Source organism: Alligator mississippiensis, chromosome 1 (genome assembly GCF_030867095.1).
Source record: "Alligator mississippiensis isolate rAllMis1 chromosome 1, rAllMis1, whole genome shotgun sequence".
Classification (NCBI taxonomy): Eukaryota; Metazoa; Chordata; order Crocodylia; family Alligatoridae; genus Alligator; species Alligator mississippiensis.
The window spans coordinates 330,040,141-330,060,409 of record NC_081824.1 but is presented as its reverse complement, the minus strand read 5'-3'; the positions used below and the strand labels follow the sequence as shown (position 1 = coordinate 330,060,409).

The window sequence follows — 20,269 nt, the reverse complement described above, 5'->3', positions numbered from 1 at the left end:
TTCTTCTTGGACCAGGCCCTTATATAGCCTTTCTGACCTCAGCAGTCCAGTCCAATAGAAGCCAGCAGTGTTGCCAACTAGCCAACCGATTTCAAAAGCATCACTGGTTACCTGGGCAGAGGAGCAGGGGCTTTTCCCTCCCCGCACTTAGGTGACCAGAGGGACCACACCCTCGGCACCAGGCTTTTGTCATGTAGGCAGGGAGGAAAATCCCCCCTCCCTTAGGAATTCGACCCCAGTGTCCCAAGCTGACCAGGACAGGTTTCTGAAGAGAGACACAGATGGTGGCATTTCTGCCACAGCCTCCACTGCCATTTTGGAGTGCAGGGACACTGAATACATGAGAGGTGGAGCCTGCTGGAATGCACTAATTAGCACGCTCCAGCAGACTTGAGTAATTCAGTCTGTTCTGAAGTGCTGTAAGTAAAGCACATCAGAGCAGCATCCCGGCATGTCTACAGGCACCCAATTACACAGATGCTATTCTGGTATGGAGCAGTTCCTTTTTGTGTGGTTGTGTGCGTGTGTTTGTTTATTTGATTGTTTTTAAATGATTCAAGTACTGTTTCATTTAACTTTAATATTTGTGAGCTTGTCTACCTGGGGAAGGAAAAACTTGTACTAAAACTTGTCCTGCTTTGCGCAGGGGGTTGGACTAGATGACATCCTGAGGTCCCTTCCAACCCTAACTTTCTATGATTTTAAATTCAGTTACTGTGCATTGAAATGTACTGCAGGTGTATAATTCTTACTTTCTATAAATAGGGCAAGATGTTTGCACATCCTTTGTATCTGTACTGTGCACTGTTTTGGTGGCCCTCTCACTATCCTCACACACTGTTTTGCATTTTATTGGGACTGACCAATCTTTTTAGGTGTATGCCTGCATCATTCTTGAGTATTTGTAAATGGTGAGAAGATGTTCTCCCATACTTAAGTGTCTTAAATACTTATGCACTGAAATGCTGACACATGGATCAATCCCTTTCCCATTGCACATTCATGGAGTCAGCATATAACTAGCAACCCTGCATGATAAAATTACTAAATCTTTTTGGTTATCTTTATGGAACTATGTGCAAAGTCCTAAATCTCCACTCTCTTGTAAAGTTGAAGTTTCAGAACATAGGAAAGAAAAAAACTTAGTAACTAGGACTTTTTTGAGCCTGTTGCTAAAGGATGTGGGCATACCTGGGATACTATGCAACGCTAGATGAATAGTAAAGAACCAAGATCCTCTTACAAAAAAGTGAAGGACCAACACTGGTTCTCAGGCAGTTTTCATGCCACCTGTCCATATTATGAGGATTGCTGTGCGCTTGGTTTTCTCAACGAACACCATTATAGAACCAGGCTTTGACACTACCACCACTGAAATAATCAATCATGACAGTGATTTCAGGACTGACATGGACTCAGACAGTGAAGTGCTGGCTGAAAGCCAAGACCTTTTCAGTACACATAAGATTCTTTAGTCACTCAGAATATCTTGAAAGGTATCTTTATCTTTGAACCTTTATCTTTTGAACACATTGAAAATCCTTAATTATTTCTTAAATATTCTTAATTATTTCCCAATATGAAGACAGATGTAAAATACTTATCTTTGAGGTTGTGTGGCTCTTCCCTCAGAATTTATAACCATTTCCAATGCTTCAGAAGAGAGAAATACAATATCCATGTTCTTACCTGAAGCTGCCTCTAATATACTATGAAAGCTAATTGTATGTTGCCTTTCCTTTCAAGCATCTTTCCAGATGGCTATGCCTTAAACCTTTTAATACTCAAGGAGCAGGATAAAGTTTGTGTTAGGATCCTGTTTGTTTTTTTTTCCCCCATTTTTCATTTTAGTAACTGATGTCATTAAAATAGTCCTTTTTCAGGAAACCAAATTTGTAGATTTCTGAAATTATATTAGAATAGGGGTGGCCAACCCACACCACATATTCCACAAGTGTTGTGGCCAGCTTCTGTGTGGCACACCAGCCCCAGACACTCAGTAAAGGAGGTGAAGAAGGTGCAGAGGGAGACTCCAGCCAATAGCCAGGTGCAGTGGAGTGGGGGAGGTGGCTGTCAGAGGAGGATCAGGTGTCACTGTCAGGTTAACCATTCCCTGGCCCTGCTACCATCACCAAACTAAGGATTTTGGATCCTCACTCACTATACAAAACTGCGGTGACTGTGGAACGAGAGAAGAGTTAACCTGACTCTTGGCAGTTGCACCCTGCCTTCACAACAGTCTCTCGCCCTGACTCTACTCCATGTGGCTGGAAGTTCAAGCCATTCCCTCATTCCCCCACCTCCCCCCATTCCAGGGTGCAAATTCTTTTACGTACATCCATTGGCAGATCTAGGAGAGAATTAAGGGAGGTGTAGTCACAGCTCCCTTCAGCTCTGTGCATGTATAGTGAGCTCTGTGAACTCACTAGCTTGTTAGCACATATTTTTTTGCTGAGGCCAAAACGTTTTTGCAGCGCTGGAGTCCAGGGGCTGAGTGCTCCTTGCATTTCCCACCATCACCCCCATTTTATCACCAGTTAATTCATCATCAAGTAAAAAGGGGGACAAATAGTAGTAGTTCTTGCTGTTTGGGCTCTAGAGCAACACAACAGCAGTGGCTCTGGCAGGAGCCCATTCTGACAAGGTGGTGCATCAGCTCATTATGCATGTTCTGCACAGCTCAAGAGGGTGCTATTGTGCCCACCCCAGCCCCTCTGGATCTGCCTTTGGGTTCTCTTCTAGGCAGGAATCCAAGCAGCATTTGGGGAGGGTGTGGGGCTTATTTTGTGGCCTGCCTGCCAAAAAGACCATCACTATATTCAAAGTTAGTAGTAAGTGGACACCCAGGGGAGACACAGTGTCTGAATCTGATCTTGCTTACAGACTTTACACTAGTACCAGTCCATTATTTTAAATGGGTATCTTCTGATTCTCACCAGTGTAAGGGAGAGCTGAAGTAGTCCCACAGAACTTAGATTCATCACCAGGTATCTTAGAGTTATACACTCCTTTCATTAAGAGGGTAAAACTCATTGTAGGCTTGTTCTTAATTTGTGTTAAACTTAAGACCTTAAAAGGTCTTTTCTGTCAGCTATTTCATGCAAGAGGAAGAGTATAAAAGATTTAAAGATTAATATCTCCTCCAATGCTGTTTCATAGTAAAAGTACTCTTTGTGCAAGGACATTTTAATGGTTTCTATAGCCTGCCATAAATTAGTACTTTTGGAATTGATTATGAGTGCTCTTCCCAACTCCAGATCTTTCATCATGCTCCTTGCTGCCACAGACTTCACACTGGCCTGATTTAGTGAAATGTTTAAGTAAATGCTTACCTTTTAAATACATGACTAATTTCACTTTTCATCAGCAAAGCATTTAAGCATATGCTATAATCTAATTGACTTCAAGGGGACTTCAATTCCTTCTCGCCATGCTTGGTAAAAAAGGACTGGGTTTAAGCAAATGCTTAAAGTCACGTACAAATGTTAAAAAGACATACAAAAAACCATCTACGCTTCTCCCAGAGCCTGATGAAGGGTCTCTGATTCCTGAAAGCTTGCAGAAAAGGACAATTTTATTGCCATTTTCCAGTTGGTCTAATAAAAGGTATCATTTTGGAACCAAGAGTTCTAGTTTTTTGTATGTCTTTTTGTCTCAGACCAACACAGCTACCAAGTACACCCCTGAAACATGGAAGATGCCAGATTTCAGCTGATTTTGGAGTTTAAACTTCATTGCAGAACAACAAGAAAGTTTTTTTTTGGCTCCCTACCTACCATCTGACACCTTCAGGGAAGGAATTCTACCTGATCAACACATCAAAGAGCTACTCAACACAGCTCACAAAGACACTCATGGACCCAGAGGGACAGACTTCCATCTCCAGCTCCCTCTGTGCAAAAATGAAGTTTATTTCCGACCTATGGGGACTTTTTACCATCTTCTACCATCTACACTTTTCCCCGAGCCTGACGAAGGGAATTCGATTCCTGAAAGCTTGCAAGAAAAGGACAATTTTCTTGCCAGTTTCCAGTTGGTTTAATGAAAGGTATTATTTTGGAACCAAGAGTTCTAGTTTTTTGTATGTCTTTTTGTCTCAGACCAACATGGCTACCAAGTACACCCCTGATACAAATGTTAATGCATTCCTAAAGCAAGGCTTCAAAGTTGTGGGAGGATTTTTCACACAATGGATAATACCCTTCTGCCATTGTTTCTGAGAACAAGTTGGGGATCTCTTTTTTTCTCAGCCACTCCTAAGAGAGGTTTTACTATTTTTTGAACTTTTCAGTCTTAAAGCAGATTTTAATACTGACTTTTCATAACAGTTACATAAGGTATACATATATAATTCCTTTGGTATACATATATGTATTGCTAAGGTATTCATTATAATTCCTTTGAGTCTTCTGAGCTATCTTAAATGAATTTACTGCTTAAAATGTGACCTCATATTTCTCCACTAGGGTTCCTAATTTGAATGTACTTTACAAGAAATGTTTAAAATTATTTTAAAATGAGTAAAATTTGAGTTGATCTAAAATGAAAGTATATTTTATAACTAGTGAGTCAGATAGGATATAGTATTTTTGTTGCTTTCTGTTAAGAGAATTTTCAGAAAGATTCTGTTTATTATGCCTTAATTTGAATACTTGCCTATATGTATTTGTAAATTCAAGATGGTTGCATTAACTCATAAGCTTTTGACTTTAATCAGATTTCTCTGAGTGATATTTTCTTTATTTAAATCTGCCTCTTCAAGAGCTTTTATTATACCTGCTAAAAATGTTATAACTCAAATTAGCTTGCTATTTGGGCATATCTGATAAAAGGTGGTAAGAAAAGTTTCTCACTTCCATGTGTTTTGTTTTTCTCTTTAAATTGAACGTTATCAAATGTCATTGCTACCTGTTTCATGCACGTGCATACACATTTTAACAAAAAATAACTCAGACTTGTTTTCTTGAGAAGGAAGTGCATTCTTTATAAAACTATAAGCTAGATAGTTTAACAAGTACTTTTTCTTTTTGATTTTTGAAATTTTCTTCCCTTAGTTTCTTAGACCCAGACCTTGTTCTGTCCCCTGTCTTCATGTTCATCCGGAGGGCCACTTGGATTATGTCAAGAATAACATTTTTGTTCCTCTTTCATTTGGAGCGATAATTAATAAATTTAAACTAGACATGACTGTAAATGCTAGTTTAGACATGCCACAAACATTTATTCTGAGATGCATCCTTTAAATAACTAAAATAAATTAATAAGCAAATGAATTACATTGATTAAAATGCACACAATACAGTAGCAATATAGCACACAGAAAATATAGGGTAAGAACTAACACACATTGCAAACAATTCTTAATGGGGATTAACAATCAAATGGGATTGTTTCTAGTGGGGAATCTCCATGAATTCATACTAGCCCTAACATTATCAATAGTTTTCCTCAGTAATACAAGTGAATATATAATCATTGCTGATAAAATTTGTGGATGACAGAAAAAATGATAAAATAGTATGGACAAGGCAGTCATACAGAGCAAATTGGGTCACAAGATAATCTCAGCTCAAACAAAAAAACTTTTAGTAGACCAAGTTGAAAATGTCTATACCTAAAAGCAAGAAATGCAGGCCATACCTATAAAATGAAGACTGTATTCTGGAAATCAATGATCTTGAAAAGTTCTTAAGGGTTCTGTGGACGTGAGCTTCTGTGTAATGCTGTGTCAAAAGAACTAATGTGAACCATTGACATCTGAAGAGGAGAGAAATGACTAAGAGTAGGGAGACAGTTTTATTTCTGTGTACAAGAATGGTGGTACACATACTGAAATTGCATCTTGTCAGATGTTTCTGTTTTTAAAACGGATATTGAAAAGCAAGAGAAGATGCAAAAGAGCACCACTCAAAGATTCAGGAGCTGGAGAAAATGTCCTACAGTATGAGATTTAAGGAAATCAGTCTAAGTGATCAAAAAGAAGACTGAGGTGTCCTGACTAGGGAGAAAAGACAAGATATTAAGTGACTCTTTAGTGGAGAAAGGCATAAAAAGGATCAACAGCTAAGAGCTGTAGCCTGTGAAATTCAAACTAGAAATAAGGCACTAATTTGTAAACATGAGGATGATTAGTCACTGTAACAAGGTAAGCAATACACTCTCCATCTATTCAGGTGCACCTTTTTCTGGAAAATACAATTTAGCTAAGGCAGGTCATGCTTTAGTCCACTTACTGGTTCTGTGAAGCAACAACTTAGCTGGGTAAAATGTTAAAGGTTATGGCATGCAGTAGGTCAGACTGGACTGAATGGTTCAATGGTTCCTTCTAGTGTAAAATTTATTATTTTAATAGTTATTAAAGGAGTATCTGCCTGGTGCTGACGTTCCTAGATTCAGCGCCAGGATAAGTAGATGTGGTCATGCCAGAGGTGCCATCATTTTAGCAAAAAAAAGAAAAGAAACCCCTTGAAGCATTTGAGTAACACATTTTTGTTGTATAATTAGGCAAAAATTGAACAGAACGAAGGACTTCCGAGATGGAGACTAGTGGATGCAGTTCCTGGTTAGTCCCCATGGCTGTTTTATACTTCTGTTCTCTGTTTATTTTCTATTTGGATAAGCATCCTCTGGAGCTTCTTCTTCTTCTTAAAGATCCTGCTTACCATTGAGTACACTGTTGTGGGAGGGGGGATATAATTTTAGAGTAGCTCAGGATAGAAAGCTAGAGGGCTCACCTCAAACATGATTACAACTCTTTATTTCTCTATATAATCCTTTTTTTAAAGTAGAAAAATAAGCCCTGACAAAATTCAATTTTTATTTTGTGAAACAAAAAGGTAACTGCAACACACTCAGAAGGATGGAACATGATCAGATAGTAAACCACAAAGAACCTCCCTCTATACAAGGGGAAATTAAGTTCTTAAGAGAGCTTTATTTTTCCTGCACAAATTGCTGGCAACTAAAGCATTAAGTGCTTAAACTGAGGTTTTAAATCCTAAAAATTAGGAATCTCAAGAAAATGATGAGGCTCGTCATATTAATGACAATACCTTATTGTATTCACTTCTCAGGTAAGATTTTTGTCTGATTTTTTTCATGCTTGAAATTGATTAGAAAGGCAGCATTAAATCTTAAGACAAGTAATAAAAGTAAAATGAAAGTGTCATTTGTTGACTCTTAAATTAAAATACATTTTCCTTACCATTATTGCTACCATTTACTTGTTGTTTTATGGAATGTATTATAATATAAAAGAAAGGTAGCCTAAAAAGGTAATGATATAAAAATAATTAATTTAAAATGCATTAAAAATAAAGGACTAATATTAGTAAATACACCTAAAGTGTATTATTTGATATGTGTTAGGTAATTAAACCACTTTTTTGTAGCCTTCAAACAACTGCTATATTTCTCTTGTATGTTTTAGTACAGTGGTCAACAATGTTTTTAGGCAGAATGCCAAGAACACCTGCAACCTTAACTTGTAAGAGGCTAGTGTGCCAGAGACAGACAATGGGGGAGCCACAATGCTTGTTATGGCAACACAGCCCCTTCACTGTTGTCTGCCCCATGGCACACATGCCAAGCAAAATGCCTTTGCATGCCAGGCTCTGGCACCTGCACTGGGGTTTGCCTACCTCTGTTTCAGTGCATGATCAAAAAGTACAGCATGAATTTTCACAGTTCACTATTGCTAGTAAACAGTTTGGACATTCACCAAATGACCTATTTTTCTAAGTGAATTAATTTGAACTAGGTTAGTAAACTGGAATATCATTAAAATGTTATGCATTTATTTTTTGCACATAGCATGTTTTTTATTTAAATGCATGGGCAAGGTGAGGCATTGTGAATGATTAGCTAGAATTTTATTTTTCTTTTAAAATGTTGGACTTCAAGAGGAGAATGGAGTCTCTTTCAAAGGTAACACAGTAGATAGCAATTCCAGACACGTGGAAGGGTACATGGGGGTAAAAAGAAGGTACCAAGTAATGTGGGGCTGCTGCAGGACATGCTTGGTAATCTGGTGGTAGCACCAGATGACAAAGCTAATCTCTTTAACAGATTCTTTGCTTCCATTTTTCTGAGCAGGGACAGGGACATCCCCCCCGCTGGGATTCCGGACGGACCCAGGGGAGGTACAGCCAGGCCCGGGGTCAGTGAGGACCTAGTCAGGGAACTTGTAGAGGAACTAGACTTGTTCAAATCAGCAGGTCCTGATGATCTCCACCCCAGAGTGCTTAGGGAGTTGGCAGAGGTCATTGATGGACCCCTGACACAGCTTTACGAGCACTTGTGGTGCTCTGGTGAGGTGCCAGATGACTGGAAAAGGGCCAATGTGTTCCCCATATTCAAAAAAGGGAAGAAAGATGCCCCAGGAAACTATAGGCCCATTAGTCTTACCTCCGTCTTGGGGAAGCTCTTTGATAAAATTATCCAGGAGCACATCTGCAAGGGGCTAGCAGGGGAGTGTATGCTTAGGGGCAATCAACATGGGTTCATTAGAGGCAGGTCCTGTCAGACCAACCTGGTGGCCTTCTATGACCAGGTCACAAAAGCCTTGGATGCAGGTGTCACGGTGGATGTAGTCTTTCTGGACTTTAGGAAGGCCTTTGACACGGTCTCTCACTCTACCCTCATTAAAAAATTAGGTGTCTGTGGTGTCGATGCCTACACATTCAGATGGGTCACAAATTGGCTGGAGGGCCACACCCAGAGAGTGCTGGTGGATGGGTCATTATCCATCTGGAGAGATGTGGGCAGTGGGTTCCCCAGGGTTTGGTCCTCGGGCCCGCACTGTTCAATATCTTCATCGGCAATTTGGACAAGGGTGTGAAAAGCACCTTATCCAAGTTCTCAGATGACACCAAGATGTGGGGAAAAGTGAGCACACTAGAAGAGACGGACAGGGTACAACTAGATCTGGACAGGTTACAGAGGTGGGCGGATGAGAATAGGATGGGTTTCAATACAGACAAGTGCAAGGTGTTGCACCTGGGGAGGAAGAACCAGCAGCATACCTACAGGCTGGGGAACTCCCTTCTTTTCAGCACAGAGGCAGAAAAGGATCTTGGAGTCGCTATTGATTCCAACATGAACATGGGCTGCCAATGTGGGGATGCGGTCAGTAAGGCTAACCGCACCTTGTCATGCAACCATAGATACATCACGAGCAGGTCCAAGGAAGTGATCCTCCCCCTCTTTGTGACATTGGTCAGGTTGCAGTTGGAGTACTGCGTCCAGTTCTGGGCATCACGCTTCAGGAGGGATGTGGATAGCATCAAGAGGGTCCAGAGGAGGGCCATTCCCATGATCAGGGGGCAGCAGGGCAGGCCCTACGAGGAGAGGCTAAGGGACCCGAACCTGTTCAGCCTCCACAAGAGAAGGCTGAGGGGGGATCTGGTGGCTGCCTATAAACTTGCCAAGGGGGACCAGCAGGCAAAGGCAGAGTCCCTGTTCCCCCAAGCACTATCGGGGTAACAAGGAACAACGGCCATAAGTTGACTGATAGTAGGTTCAGGCTAGATATCAGGAGGCACTACTTCACAGTCAGAGCTGCTAGGAGCTGGAACCAACTTCCAAGGAAAGTGGTGCTCGCCCCTACCCTGGGGGTCTTCAAAAGGACGCTAGACAGCCACTTAGCCAGGTTCATTTGACCCCAGCAGGGGGTCGGACTTGATGATCTGCTTAGGTCCCTTCTGACCCTACCAACTATGAAATTATTTCTTGGTATAAAAATGTATTCAGATGACTAGTACTTCAAATAAGTTTACCATTTGCAAACAACTACTACTAACCTTTAAAAAATAAGTCAGCCATTATAATTTGTTCTGCTACATTCTTCAAAAGCATCCTTCCATTACAGTTAAGAAATATGGGATTTGTCCAGTTTTATTCTTTTTACACTGAATATATAACTTCAGATATAAATCTAAAGGACAATTGCATTCCATTCCAAAGCAAATGAAGGATGTACATTTACAGGATGCAAATGCAAAATGCCTCCACAAAATACATCTCAGTACTATTTCAAAACACATACGCTTAGATGCTCAACTTCAAAGGAGTACAATTAAACATCTGAAATGGAGAAAATAGCATAGGTAACTTGCTACTTTGCTTCTGATCATTTTGGAAGCTGAGGAGTCATTTCAGTACTCAGAACAGTTACAGCACCAGAAGACTGCTCTAAACTACACTAACAAGATAGTCCAGTAGGGCTTTCTACAACTCCAGGAATGCGCAAGCATGGTGGTTTGTAGCTATTTCCAATATATCCAATATATGATATATAACACTGCACCTACATTGCTGAAGAAAATGAAGGTAGCACAATCTGCTATGTTGATTTATTTTCTTGTACCTAGAGATTTTCCTAGGCAAATGGAATCTGAAGATATCCTGTAGTGTACTGTTTCTAGATGTATTGCACTGCTTGATACCAAAGAAGTTTCTTAAAGTAGAAAACTGTGTTATTAAAATAAATTATCTTATTTGAATTCATATTCTTGGCTTTTTTGGTTGTCCCAGAGGTAGTATATAATCACATCTGGCATACCCAGACATGTTGTGTAGTCATGCAGGCCTATGCACAATAAAACTGATTGCAGGTATACCTCAGAGTATAAGCCTTCATTGCATATTGATTTAAGAGGCCTAAAAACTAAAAAATCTGGGATGCAATGCTGTGAGCTATTCAAGATGAACACTGATAAAAGCTACTGCTTCTATTGCCTAGATCATAGCTACATGTTTGTTGTTGTAAGTCCGAACTGCCATTTCATTGAAATATAGAAATTGTTATTAATAAAACAAAAAGGCAGCACAATACCACTGTAATGTCTGAGAGAATGTAATGCTAATTACTATAACCATCATCATGTTTTCTTGTTTCCCATTTGTACTCTGCATTGGCAAGGATGGCAGAATCTGGCCATCAACAAATAAGGACATAGTTTCATATAACTATATGTATTAAGACAATGGTATACATTAATTATTAAGGCAGAAAGTAGAGCAGGGTGGCACCCTACAGACTAACTTGTTCAGAAATATGTAACTTTTAGTAGGTGATAGCCTGCTTTGTCAGATGCTATGAATGCACTGCAGAGAGCAGGGATGCTAAATAGAAGGGAGTAAAGTCATTTAAATGCACTTTAAATACAAAGGATAGGACAATGGGGAGGAAAAGATGGGGACTCTTCTGAGAGTGGGGAAGGTGGATTGAATACCTCAAAGAGGACAAACAGAGCAGTTAACACGCTGAGGGATACAATTTGTCAAACTACCTTTGGTTCAAAATTTCACCACACATTTTCATGATCAAAACTCTTCTGTACCTTTAGGGTTTTATCACACGCATTTATTGAGCTGGCTCAGATTCTAACCTGGCCCATAATCTTAAAAACAGGCAAGTGTGGTTTCTTTGTACACCAATGTAAAGAATGTAACTTTTTACTATTATGCACCCACTTCATTATTGTCTTACAGTGAGCAGTGGATCAGAACTTTCAGTCATACAATATCCTCAGGACATCAACGTCTCTCTTGATTCAACAGTTTTGATATTGTGTGAATTTGACTACCCAGCTAAAACTACAGTTGACACAGAGGTTTATTGGAGAAAAGGCCCAGACTGCAATCAGCCAGGCCTCAAACCAAGCCCAGGCATCTCTCATTTTCAAAAATCACAGGTGCAAATTACAAAGGAAACAACCAAAAGGTTTTCAATCTTAAAACTGAACAATGTTCAGCTGGATGATAGTAACATGTATTTCTGTGATGTGACACTAACTGATCCACCACCACCACAGAATAAATGTGGAAAAGGCACCAAGCTGACAGTACATGGTAAGGAGCGTTGTGAGTCTCAGAAATGTATTTGGGTACATAGAAATCATCTAAATGTTTTTCTCTCGCAACTCAAAAATTCAGAACCAGGATGGGGGAGGGAGAAGACAATCTGCAATATGTAGACTAATGTGGAATAGTAATGCTATTCTCTCTTCTACCACAGGAAACATTTCTTACTTTGTTTTGCATTTTCTGTATCTAATCTGGCTTAACTGTAGTTCAAAAAGCCTTCAGGCAAGCAATTTGTTCTCTTAGAACAGGGCATCTCACCCATGTCAGACCAGTAACTGTTTATTCAAAAATGAAACTTTGTCACTTGCCTTAAATGTACTTGCATTTACTCTAAAATATATATTGATGACAGCCAGGATGGGTGTATCCCCACGTGCAGGGATGTGCGGTTGCTGAGGCAAAAAGAGCAGTGGCACAAATTTGTGCTACTGCTTTTGGCTGCTGCACATGCCCCTGCATGTGGAATTGGTGCAGGGCAAATTGTCCCAGGTCGGGTAGAGATAGCTGGGGCCAGCACCTGTCTTGGGTCCATCAGCCTTACTTGGCATCCTGGGGGCCTCCCGAGGCAGCAGTGAGTGTGATTCAGTCCCTTGGAGCCTAGCTTTTTTTAGTGACTTTTCTTTTTTTAACACCAGAGTCTCTTAGTCTCAGAAAAACTTGCTGTGCTGCAAATTAGCAGTGCGGCAAACAGATGCACGTACACTACATGCAGTTTGCAGCACCTCAAATGGGTTTGTGGTGCGGCAGACTCATCTGTGGCACTACAAACCACACACGCTGCACACACAGGTGTTTGCTTCACTGCTAATTTGCAGTGCAGCAGGTTTGTTTTGACACTAGGAGATCCCTGTGGAGGCTGCTGGAGATCTTCAAGGCTGCTGGAGATCCTGGTGTCAAAATCCCTGCTTCTGAAAAAAGCAGGACAGAGCACGTGGCAGCAGTGTGTGCTGCCCAAAACCAGAGCCTGGCCAGCCAGAGCCATGCTCCAGCTGTTGGCTAGGTTCTCCATGCTGGATCGCTGCTGCAGGAGCCCCAGGAGGCCCTCAGGACAGGCTGCTGGGGCCAGGTCAGGTGCCAGCCCCAGCCTTCCCTACCCCACCTGGGGCAACTTGCCGTGGGCCAGAGCACACATACACAGGCATTCCCCAGGGACAAGCAACAGAGATACAACTATGTACAGCTGCTATTTGTTCCTGGGGAAACATACGTGCATGCTCACCTGAACACACCCAATAAGTCTGTTTTTTGTGTGTTTCAGGAGGTTGAACTTGAGAGTTTAAAGATAAGTGATAAGTAAGAATTTCTGGGTGGCAGATTACAGTAAGATTTTCAGTTACTCACCACCCTCCTGTGAGAGCATGACTCACTGGCTGAAAAACACTCTCTTACGTGGTGAGTGGTCCTTCACCCATCTGGACTTGCCAGACAAATCTGCCTGGAAAAAAGGCTAGATGATGCTAGGCATCATCCAAATACTTGATTACCAATTATACTCAGCAGACACTTCAACTGCAACTTATCGAGGCCACAGCAACTTCTGATGAGGGGGTGAGATTAAGCCTCCTGAATTTCACAGCATCATTAGATTACATTTCTTTCTTAAGAAAGTAATTGCTTGAACTTTAATGAAGTGTCAGTTGCCATGTAAACTGGATGTCTTCTTTAGGATAGTAGTTTGTTGCAAGTAACAAGAGATGTTCAGAGTTCCCACAACTAATGAACTAAGACCTGTTATTTTTCTGTCCCTTTTATTAATAAGCTTTATCAGATACATACATTTCAGTTTTGAAGTGAAACTGTTCATAACGCAGTAAAATGAGTCTGTGATTCCCCCAGGAAAGACTCATCTTCTTAGCCTGAAAAAAAATAGTGAAAGAGGGGTGATGAATGTAAATGGAAAAGCAGGTAGGCTAATTGTCCAATACTCTCTAATCCCTCAGATAAAAAATACATCTGACTAATAAACAGCAAACAATTTTTTGCTTTTTAGGTAATTTAACTGTTCATCTCTTTATTTCAGGGCCTACATGTCATGATAGCAGATCGGATAAAAATATTTGGATGTGGCTGCTTCTTCTTGGATACAGCATTAGTGCCACCATGATTATAATAGGTTTCCTTGTAAGTAATTATTTAGAGGGTAAATATCACAACACTTCTATAGTTTGGGGTACTTCTGGTAGAAAAAGGAGAGTAAGTTTGAACCAGGAGCACATGTGTGAGCAGGTATAAAGGCATTCCTTAACCTCTATCACCTAAAGGGTCACAATAAAACCCAGACTCCCTGCTCATGACAGTGCAGATCTGTGTGAGGCTTTCAAAGAAAAGTAGAAGTTGTAGCAGGGCAGATTACCTAGGAGAACAGTATGGTATGTTCCTTCCAAGCTTGCTGAAAACTAGGAAATCATTTGTTGGTTGCTACCAAATATTCTGTGTTTCTCTGATCCCATTTTGGAAAGTAATTGAAACTTCAGTAAAGTTCTGACTTTAATGGGATTCTTCAGCTAGTGTACTTGCCTGCTGGTTCATAGCGTGGTATATTGACACTTCATAAAATATGTTCCATTTATCCCAGCCGATGCCAAGTGTCTGGGCCTGACTTTTTTCTTTCTGTGCTCCACCAGTTGGCTGCATTGGTGTGCTGGCAACTGATCCCCTGGCCTGACTAATTGTGACTCTTCTTCCAGTATATTTAAAATCAAAACAAAACAAAATCTAGACATCCTTGCCCTTCATTCCTCAGTTCTTCCATAGGTTACAGAAATTTTCAGTCACTAGTTGGCACTGTGAGGGTCCCAGGGCATGTGTAGATGAAACGGGGGCCCTAAATTGAAGCAGTGGGTTTTAAAAAACACCACTTCAATGTGGGGCTAATTAAACTCCATGTCGTGTGCACACCCCAGTGACTTACCTGTCTCTCTGGTGGGGAAAGGAGAGCGAGCTGCCGGCGGGCGGAGTGGTCCCTGGGCTGCAGAGGGTCTGGTGCTTCCCTCTGCGGCAGCAGCACTGCGCCCCCCCCGCCTGCAGGAGGCACCCACCCGCAGGCACCCAGCTTGGGCGGTCCCAGGGATCACTGCAGCTTTCTCAGGCTGCTTCCAGGCTGCCTGCATGGCTTCCTGCAGACCTCCTGAGCTGCATAGAGCCTGGTGCTTTGCTCTTCAGCTGTAGGGACAGCAGACTGTGCCCCAAGTCATTTAAAGAGCATTATGCCACCAAATTTCCTGCAGCGGCTGGAATTAATGTGCAATACTCTGCCGAGGTGTGCAAACACCACCACCATTAAAGTGGTGCAAAAGCATTTAGCCCATTTGAAAGTGTTGTGCACACACCTCTCTCATTTCATCTACACACAGCCCCAGTTCCTAAGCCTTTCTTCTATTCCATGCTCCCAAGACTGAAGACCTTCTCATGCACTAGCTACACAACCCCTCTGCTTTCCTTGTCCATATACCTTTTTCAATTCTGTTGCTTCTTTTTAAATCTTCTCATATCCTATTGTAGCAACCCTCCCTAAAACACTTGTCTCCGTGCTATCTACAAGGGAACAATCATAGTCTTGGCCCTGATCATTGTTCCTCAGAGAGCTTTACCTGCCAGGTACAGCTCTCACCAGTGAGGCAGAAAACTCCCATTTTAATCCTGCTTCTCTCTTCTCCATTCACATTTCTTTTGCAGTCATGAGATCTCACTAAAGAATACAGTTAACAATGTCAGTCTTTGAAGGGAAAAAAACTTGGAGTGGGGTTGTACTGGTCTTGTGCCTGACCTGAAAGAGTCCAGACACTTAATGATCCTCCCTGATTGTACACCTCTTCTGCATTTCCCATACTTCTCTTTTCAAACTTCTTTCAATGACTAAACTTCGTACCAGAAAAAAAGAAGGGGTCTTTGTAGGTCCTAAATGATTTATCTCTGCAAACAATATAGATAAAACAAAAGGTTTTGCAGCAAACCTTGAAAGTAAACAAACGGACTGCTTTGGGCAAAAAGGTAGTAAGTTCCAAATGTAAAATACCCTTATGCCAGCAACTCTCTCTCATATTACTTATTTGCTCTGGAGTTTTTTTGTGTGCAGCAGTGCATGTGTAGATGCTGGCTGGGGCACAGGGTGCTTCAGTGCAGGACTAGCAGGTAGGCAGTCCCTGCACTGAGACTCCCTGTGCCCCAGCCAGCACCCCCGACCCCTTGCAGCATATGGAGATGGGGTGGGGGGAGAGCAGCTGCTCCCTCCATCTCCATGTGCTACTGAGCAGCTGCCTGGGGTTCAGGGTGCCCTAGAGCCTGCCAGCTAGCCCCACACTGAAGCACCCTGTGCCCCAGTGCAGCATCTACACATGTGCTGCTGCACACACACAAAAAACCCTACACAGAAGGTAGTACTTGTATTTTACAAGACTACCGTGCTGCAGAGGTTTAGTTTCATGTGCTGTAAGAGGGGTTCATGTGTAGACACCGAGACGTTTACTGTGTAGTTAATTAGTCAACAGTAAACATCTCGTGTAGATGTGCCCAGTGGGAGCAGAGAGAGAAATAACTGCTGTAAAAAAGTCATTGGTTTGATCTAATTGTGACTGTACACAGTTGTGTGTGGTGTGTGTGTTTTGTTTTCAGTTGACTATTGTTGCCATGAAGCCACCTCATAGCAACACTTTCTACCAAGATGAATAGCAATAGCAGAAAAATCTATGCTCAGTTCTGAAGTACAGTGGTTAACAGCCATAACTCACCAAAATATCGCTTTTACTTAGAAATCTATGCTGAAGTTATAAAGGAGCTTTAAGTTTTAAAAGAGCTAATTTAGACACTACACTCCTCATTTTAAAGACAGTATCATTGACTGGAGTAATTCATGATATCAGAATTAAGACAGAAGAACAGTGAACTGGAGAAAGCAATTTGAAACTTTAAAAAGTTGTTTCTTTACTGAATGGTAAATGTTGTATTTCATGCCAGGCAAATATATGTACTTATGATTGTGCTGTTGCTGACCTGTGTATGACACAGATATGAACTCTCAGGGTGAAACCCGTTGTATTCCAGTACCACCCAGTCTCCTAAAGCTAGTCCTTTTTATTCTTATTCAGATATCCTCACTCCCATTTTGTCTCTCTGTCTGTCCTGGAAGAACAAGCTATTATTCTGGCCGGTATGTTAATTGCCCAAACACTGAAGGAACCAATTGCTGGAGCAAAACATGAAAAAGACACAGCCCCTTAAATACTGCTTGGATAAACCGATCCTATTAAAGGAACACATAGTGTAAAGATAAGAATACAGGTTTAAAGGATTAAATATTTAGGATTAGAGTATTTAGCATATTGTTTTAATTGAATTTAAATTAATTAATTTCATTGACCCGTCCCCCCACCCCCCCCCAAAATCAATGACTGTTTTCAATGTTACTATGAAGAATAGCTTTTTGTCATGTATAAAAGCTATTAGTTGCAGTAAATAATTTTGCATACTTCATTCTGTGGTGTTCATGGGAAATTATACATAGTCCAGAAATAACTCTTGGGAAGCCAGCGTTCTTAAATTAGGTAAATGTTCTCTAAGCATCAGTGTGTTTGACTAAAAAGTGTTTTCTTATCAATATGCTTCGTGGAATATTGAAACAGATTCATCAGTGCTGTAAAAAGTTCAGGATCAACTCAAGAACCACAGACGGCAGCACTACATTGCCAAGTGAATGGACTTATGACAAACCAGCCAGAACTGTTAATAATGGATTTAATCAAGAATATGAAGATATGACACTAATAAGGTCTTTTACTCATAATGGACACACGATGAAATGAAAAAGAAATGTATATACAGTAGTCATAACATTAGCCTGTATAGTGATGAATACTTTATTCTACCCAGTAGAAAAGTGGTTAAGTTAGAATTGCCAAGTGTTCAAGTGACTCTTCTATCAACACATTAATAAAAAAACAAAGGAATGACTATGTTGAATAACATGAACATACATGCTGGCCTCACTTTATCTCTGTTACAAGTGACAACTGTCTATTGGAATGCCTCCTGATTTCCTTTCCTTTCCTTGATAAAGCCAACAACAGAATGATGATCCAATTCCTCATATGCAAAAAAGTCCAGGCTAAATTCTGATTTTGGTTAGATTCAGACATCCACACGCATTTTGGTTATTTGTGCGTTATGATGACAGAGGGAAGACTGAGTTGTAATTGAGAGGAATTCTTTACACCTAACCCTAACACATTACTTCGCTCCTGGTTGTCTTTCTAATCTCTCCCAGTCTCTGAAACCTGCAATCTCCCTTTACAGATTTCCCAACAAAATGAAAAAGTAGCTTATAAAAATAATAATTTCAGAGGGAAAAACACTGTTCCTATTTAACAACTACTGGAAACATACTGATGTGCAGACAATATATATGAAAAAACACACGGTCTTATTACTTTGTCTCACTTTTGTCTCATCTTCCAAGTTCCTTCATATCTATTCGTGTGCTGTTTCTAAAATTTAAGTGTAAACTCTTTAAGCAGAGACAATGGCTTTAGAAAAAAAGTGCCAGCAGACTTTTGGAGTCTATGTTAAAATAATCAAGTGAGGTGACATGGGAAGAGCTTACCTTAATTTGCATGGTAATGAAGTACTCCTTGAGGTAGCTTCACAATGGAATGGGTAATGGTCACTTATGCAAGACTTGGAGCAAACTAATATTACTTAAGTTGCCAGGAAAGGAAGAGGTTTTTACATAAATTGATATCCAAAACTGTTGACGTTGTTCTCTAGAGCACTTCCTTTTTAATAAACTCTCAAGGCCCTGTGATCTCTGTTCAGGGTGAAAAATTAAATAATTCCTTACCAAGCTACCTATCCTATGATTTTGCAATATTCTGTAACATTAAGTTTAATGCTATCTTAGCAACGCTTCCTGTGGTACTTTTCTAGGAAGTTACATGTTTATCTGGAAATGATAGTATCATAGATACCATCATAGGTTGTAAGGAATATCTGGGGGTCATATAGTCCAACCTCCTGCTCAAAGTAGGACCATCCCCAATTATATTATCCCCTTTCTCTATGTGTAAAGTTGCTATTAAAAAACATTTCAATTTATGTCAAATTGCATTAAAGTACCTGACTTTTTTTTTGGAAGCGGCTAGATGATACACATGAAGGAAACTAAACTCTAACTTTGGGGAAGGGGTTGCAGGGGTGGGCAGGAAAAGAGAGAGAGAGGCCTGTGTATTGAGTAACCAATACACTGAGGCACCCAAAAACCTTACTTTCTCCAAACAAGTGCTAGGAGAGTCACAAGAGATCACATTTTTAAATTTGGGTGCCTGGTATTAAAAAATGAGATTTAAGCTCTTGCCTGAATTGGGTCTTGAATGCATCTGCAGAGTGGGTAGCTTATATTTCCAAATGGCAGTAATTGTACCTATGGTTGTGGGATCAAAAAAAAGAAGGTCAAATAAAGGAAGTAAGAAAGTGGATTCTACAGCAAAGAGCACTAGCAGCACATTAATTCATTTCACCCCACAAGATGTGTACAGAGAGATTATAGTAGAATCTGACAAAGCAGGCAGTAGCTTTCAAAAGTTCATGCCTCTCTGAACGAGTTGGTCTATAATGTGCCACCCACCTTGCCTCCAAGCTGTGTAGAACTGCAGAGAACTCAGCCACTTGAGAAGATTTGTTATTTATATTTTTTTAAGTCATGGGTATGGAAATTTTCTGAGAGAAACCTGACCTTGTCCGGGGTGCAGTTATTCCAAGCTAGCATGTTGCATGGGGGTAAACCTCACCCCAGAGGTATAACTAGGAGAGTCAGGGTTGGGGAGGTGCCATTGGGCACCAGAGGGATGGGGTCCAGAAAGCAGGAAGCGCAGGAGTGTTACCTATACTAGGAACTCAAAACCAGCCCCTGGCTGCTGTTGCTGATGGTGTTGCTGATGCTGTTGCCACCATTAAAGCTTCAGAGTGGCCTGTTCACTCCAGCTGTTTCTCCTAGAGCAGCATTGTGGTGTCCATGTACCCAGGTTGCTGCTACTGCAAAAGCAACATCATGGAGCTACTGTTGCTGCCAAGGCACAGACTCCATGGGGCTGGGAGGTGATTCTAAAAGCCCTCCTAGGTTGGCATGCTGGGGCTGCTGTACCCTTCCCCAACCCAAATTATGCTACTGCTTCATCCTTTAGGAAAAAAGATCAAGTTCAAAACAAGCTATCTTATAGGTGAAGAGACCAGCAGAGGCTGCCAAAAATCCTTGTGGTGACTAGGTAACTGTCAGATATTATAAAAAAGGATAGCCATCTGTACTGCAACATTTTATATATTATATAAGTGGTGGTGGGGAGAGGGGGATGAAGTATTAAATTTCTCAGTAAGACAAATTTCAATAAAAAGGTTATGGGTTGTAAGAACCACT

General features: G+C 40.9%; 1 protein-coding gene across 1 annotated transcript; it reads left to right on the top strand.

Annotated features, from left to right (window-relative positions):
* The first annotated feature begins 6,969 nt into the window (after positions 1-6,969).
* LOC106737694 (uncharacterized) lies at positions 6,970-18,943 on the top strand. The gene is made up of 4 exons (XM_014602728.3): positions 6,970-7,073; positions 11,494-11,853; positions 13,889-13,989; positions 17,487-18,943. The coding sequence occupies exons 1-4, from the start codon at positions 7,022-7,024 to the stop codon at positions 17,664-17,666; spliced, it is 693 nt and encodes a 230-aa protein (XP_014458214.1). The 5' UTR covers positions 6,970-7,021; the 3' UTR covers positions 17,667-18,943.
* Positions 18,944-20,269: the final 1,326 nt, after the last annotated feature.

Excerpts from the sequence above, each read along its gene's own strand:
- LOC106737694 (XM_014602728.3), top strand. The coding sequence starts at position 7,022 with ATGATGAGGCTCGTCATATTAATGACAATACCTTATTGTATTCACTTC. Across the intron at positions 7,074-11,493 it reads TTATTGTATTCACTTCTCAG|TGAGCAGTGGATCAGAACTT; the intron begins GTAAGATTTTTG and ends ATTGTCTTACAG. Across the intron at positions 11,854-13,888 it reads CACCAAGCTGACAGTACATG|GGCCTACATGTCATGATAGC; the intron begins GTAAGGAGCGTT and ends TCTTTATTTCAG.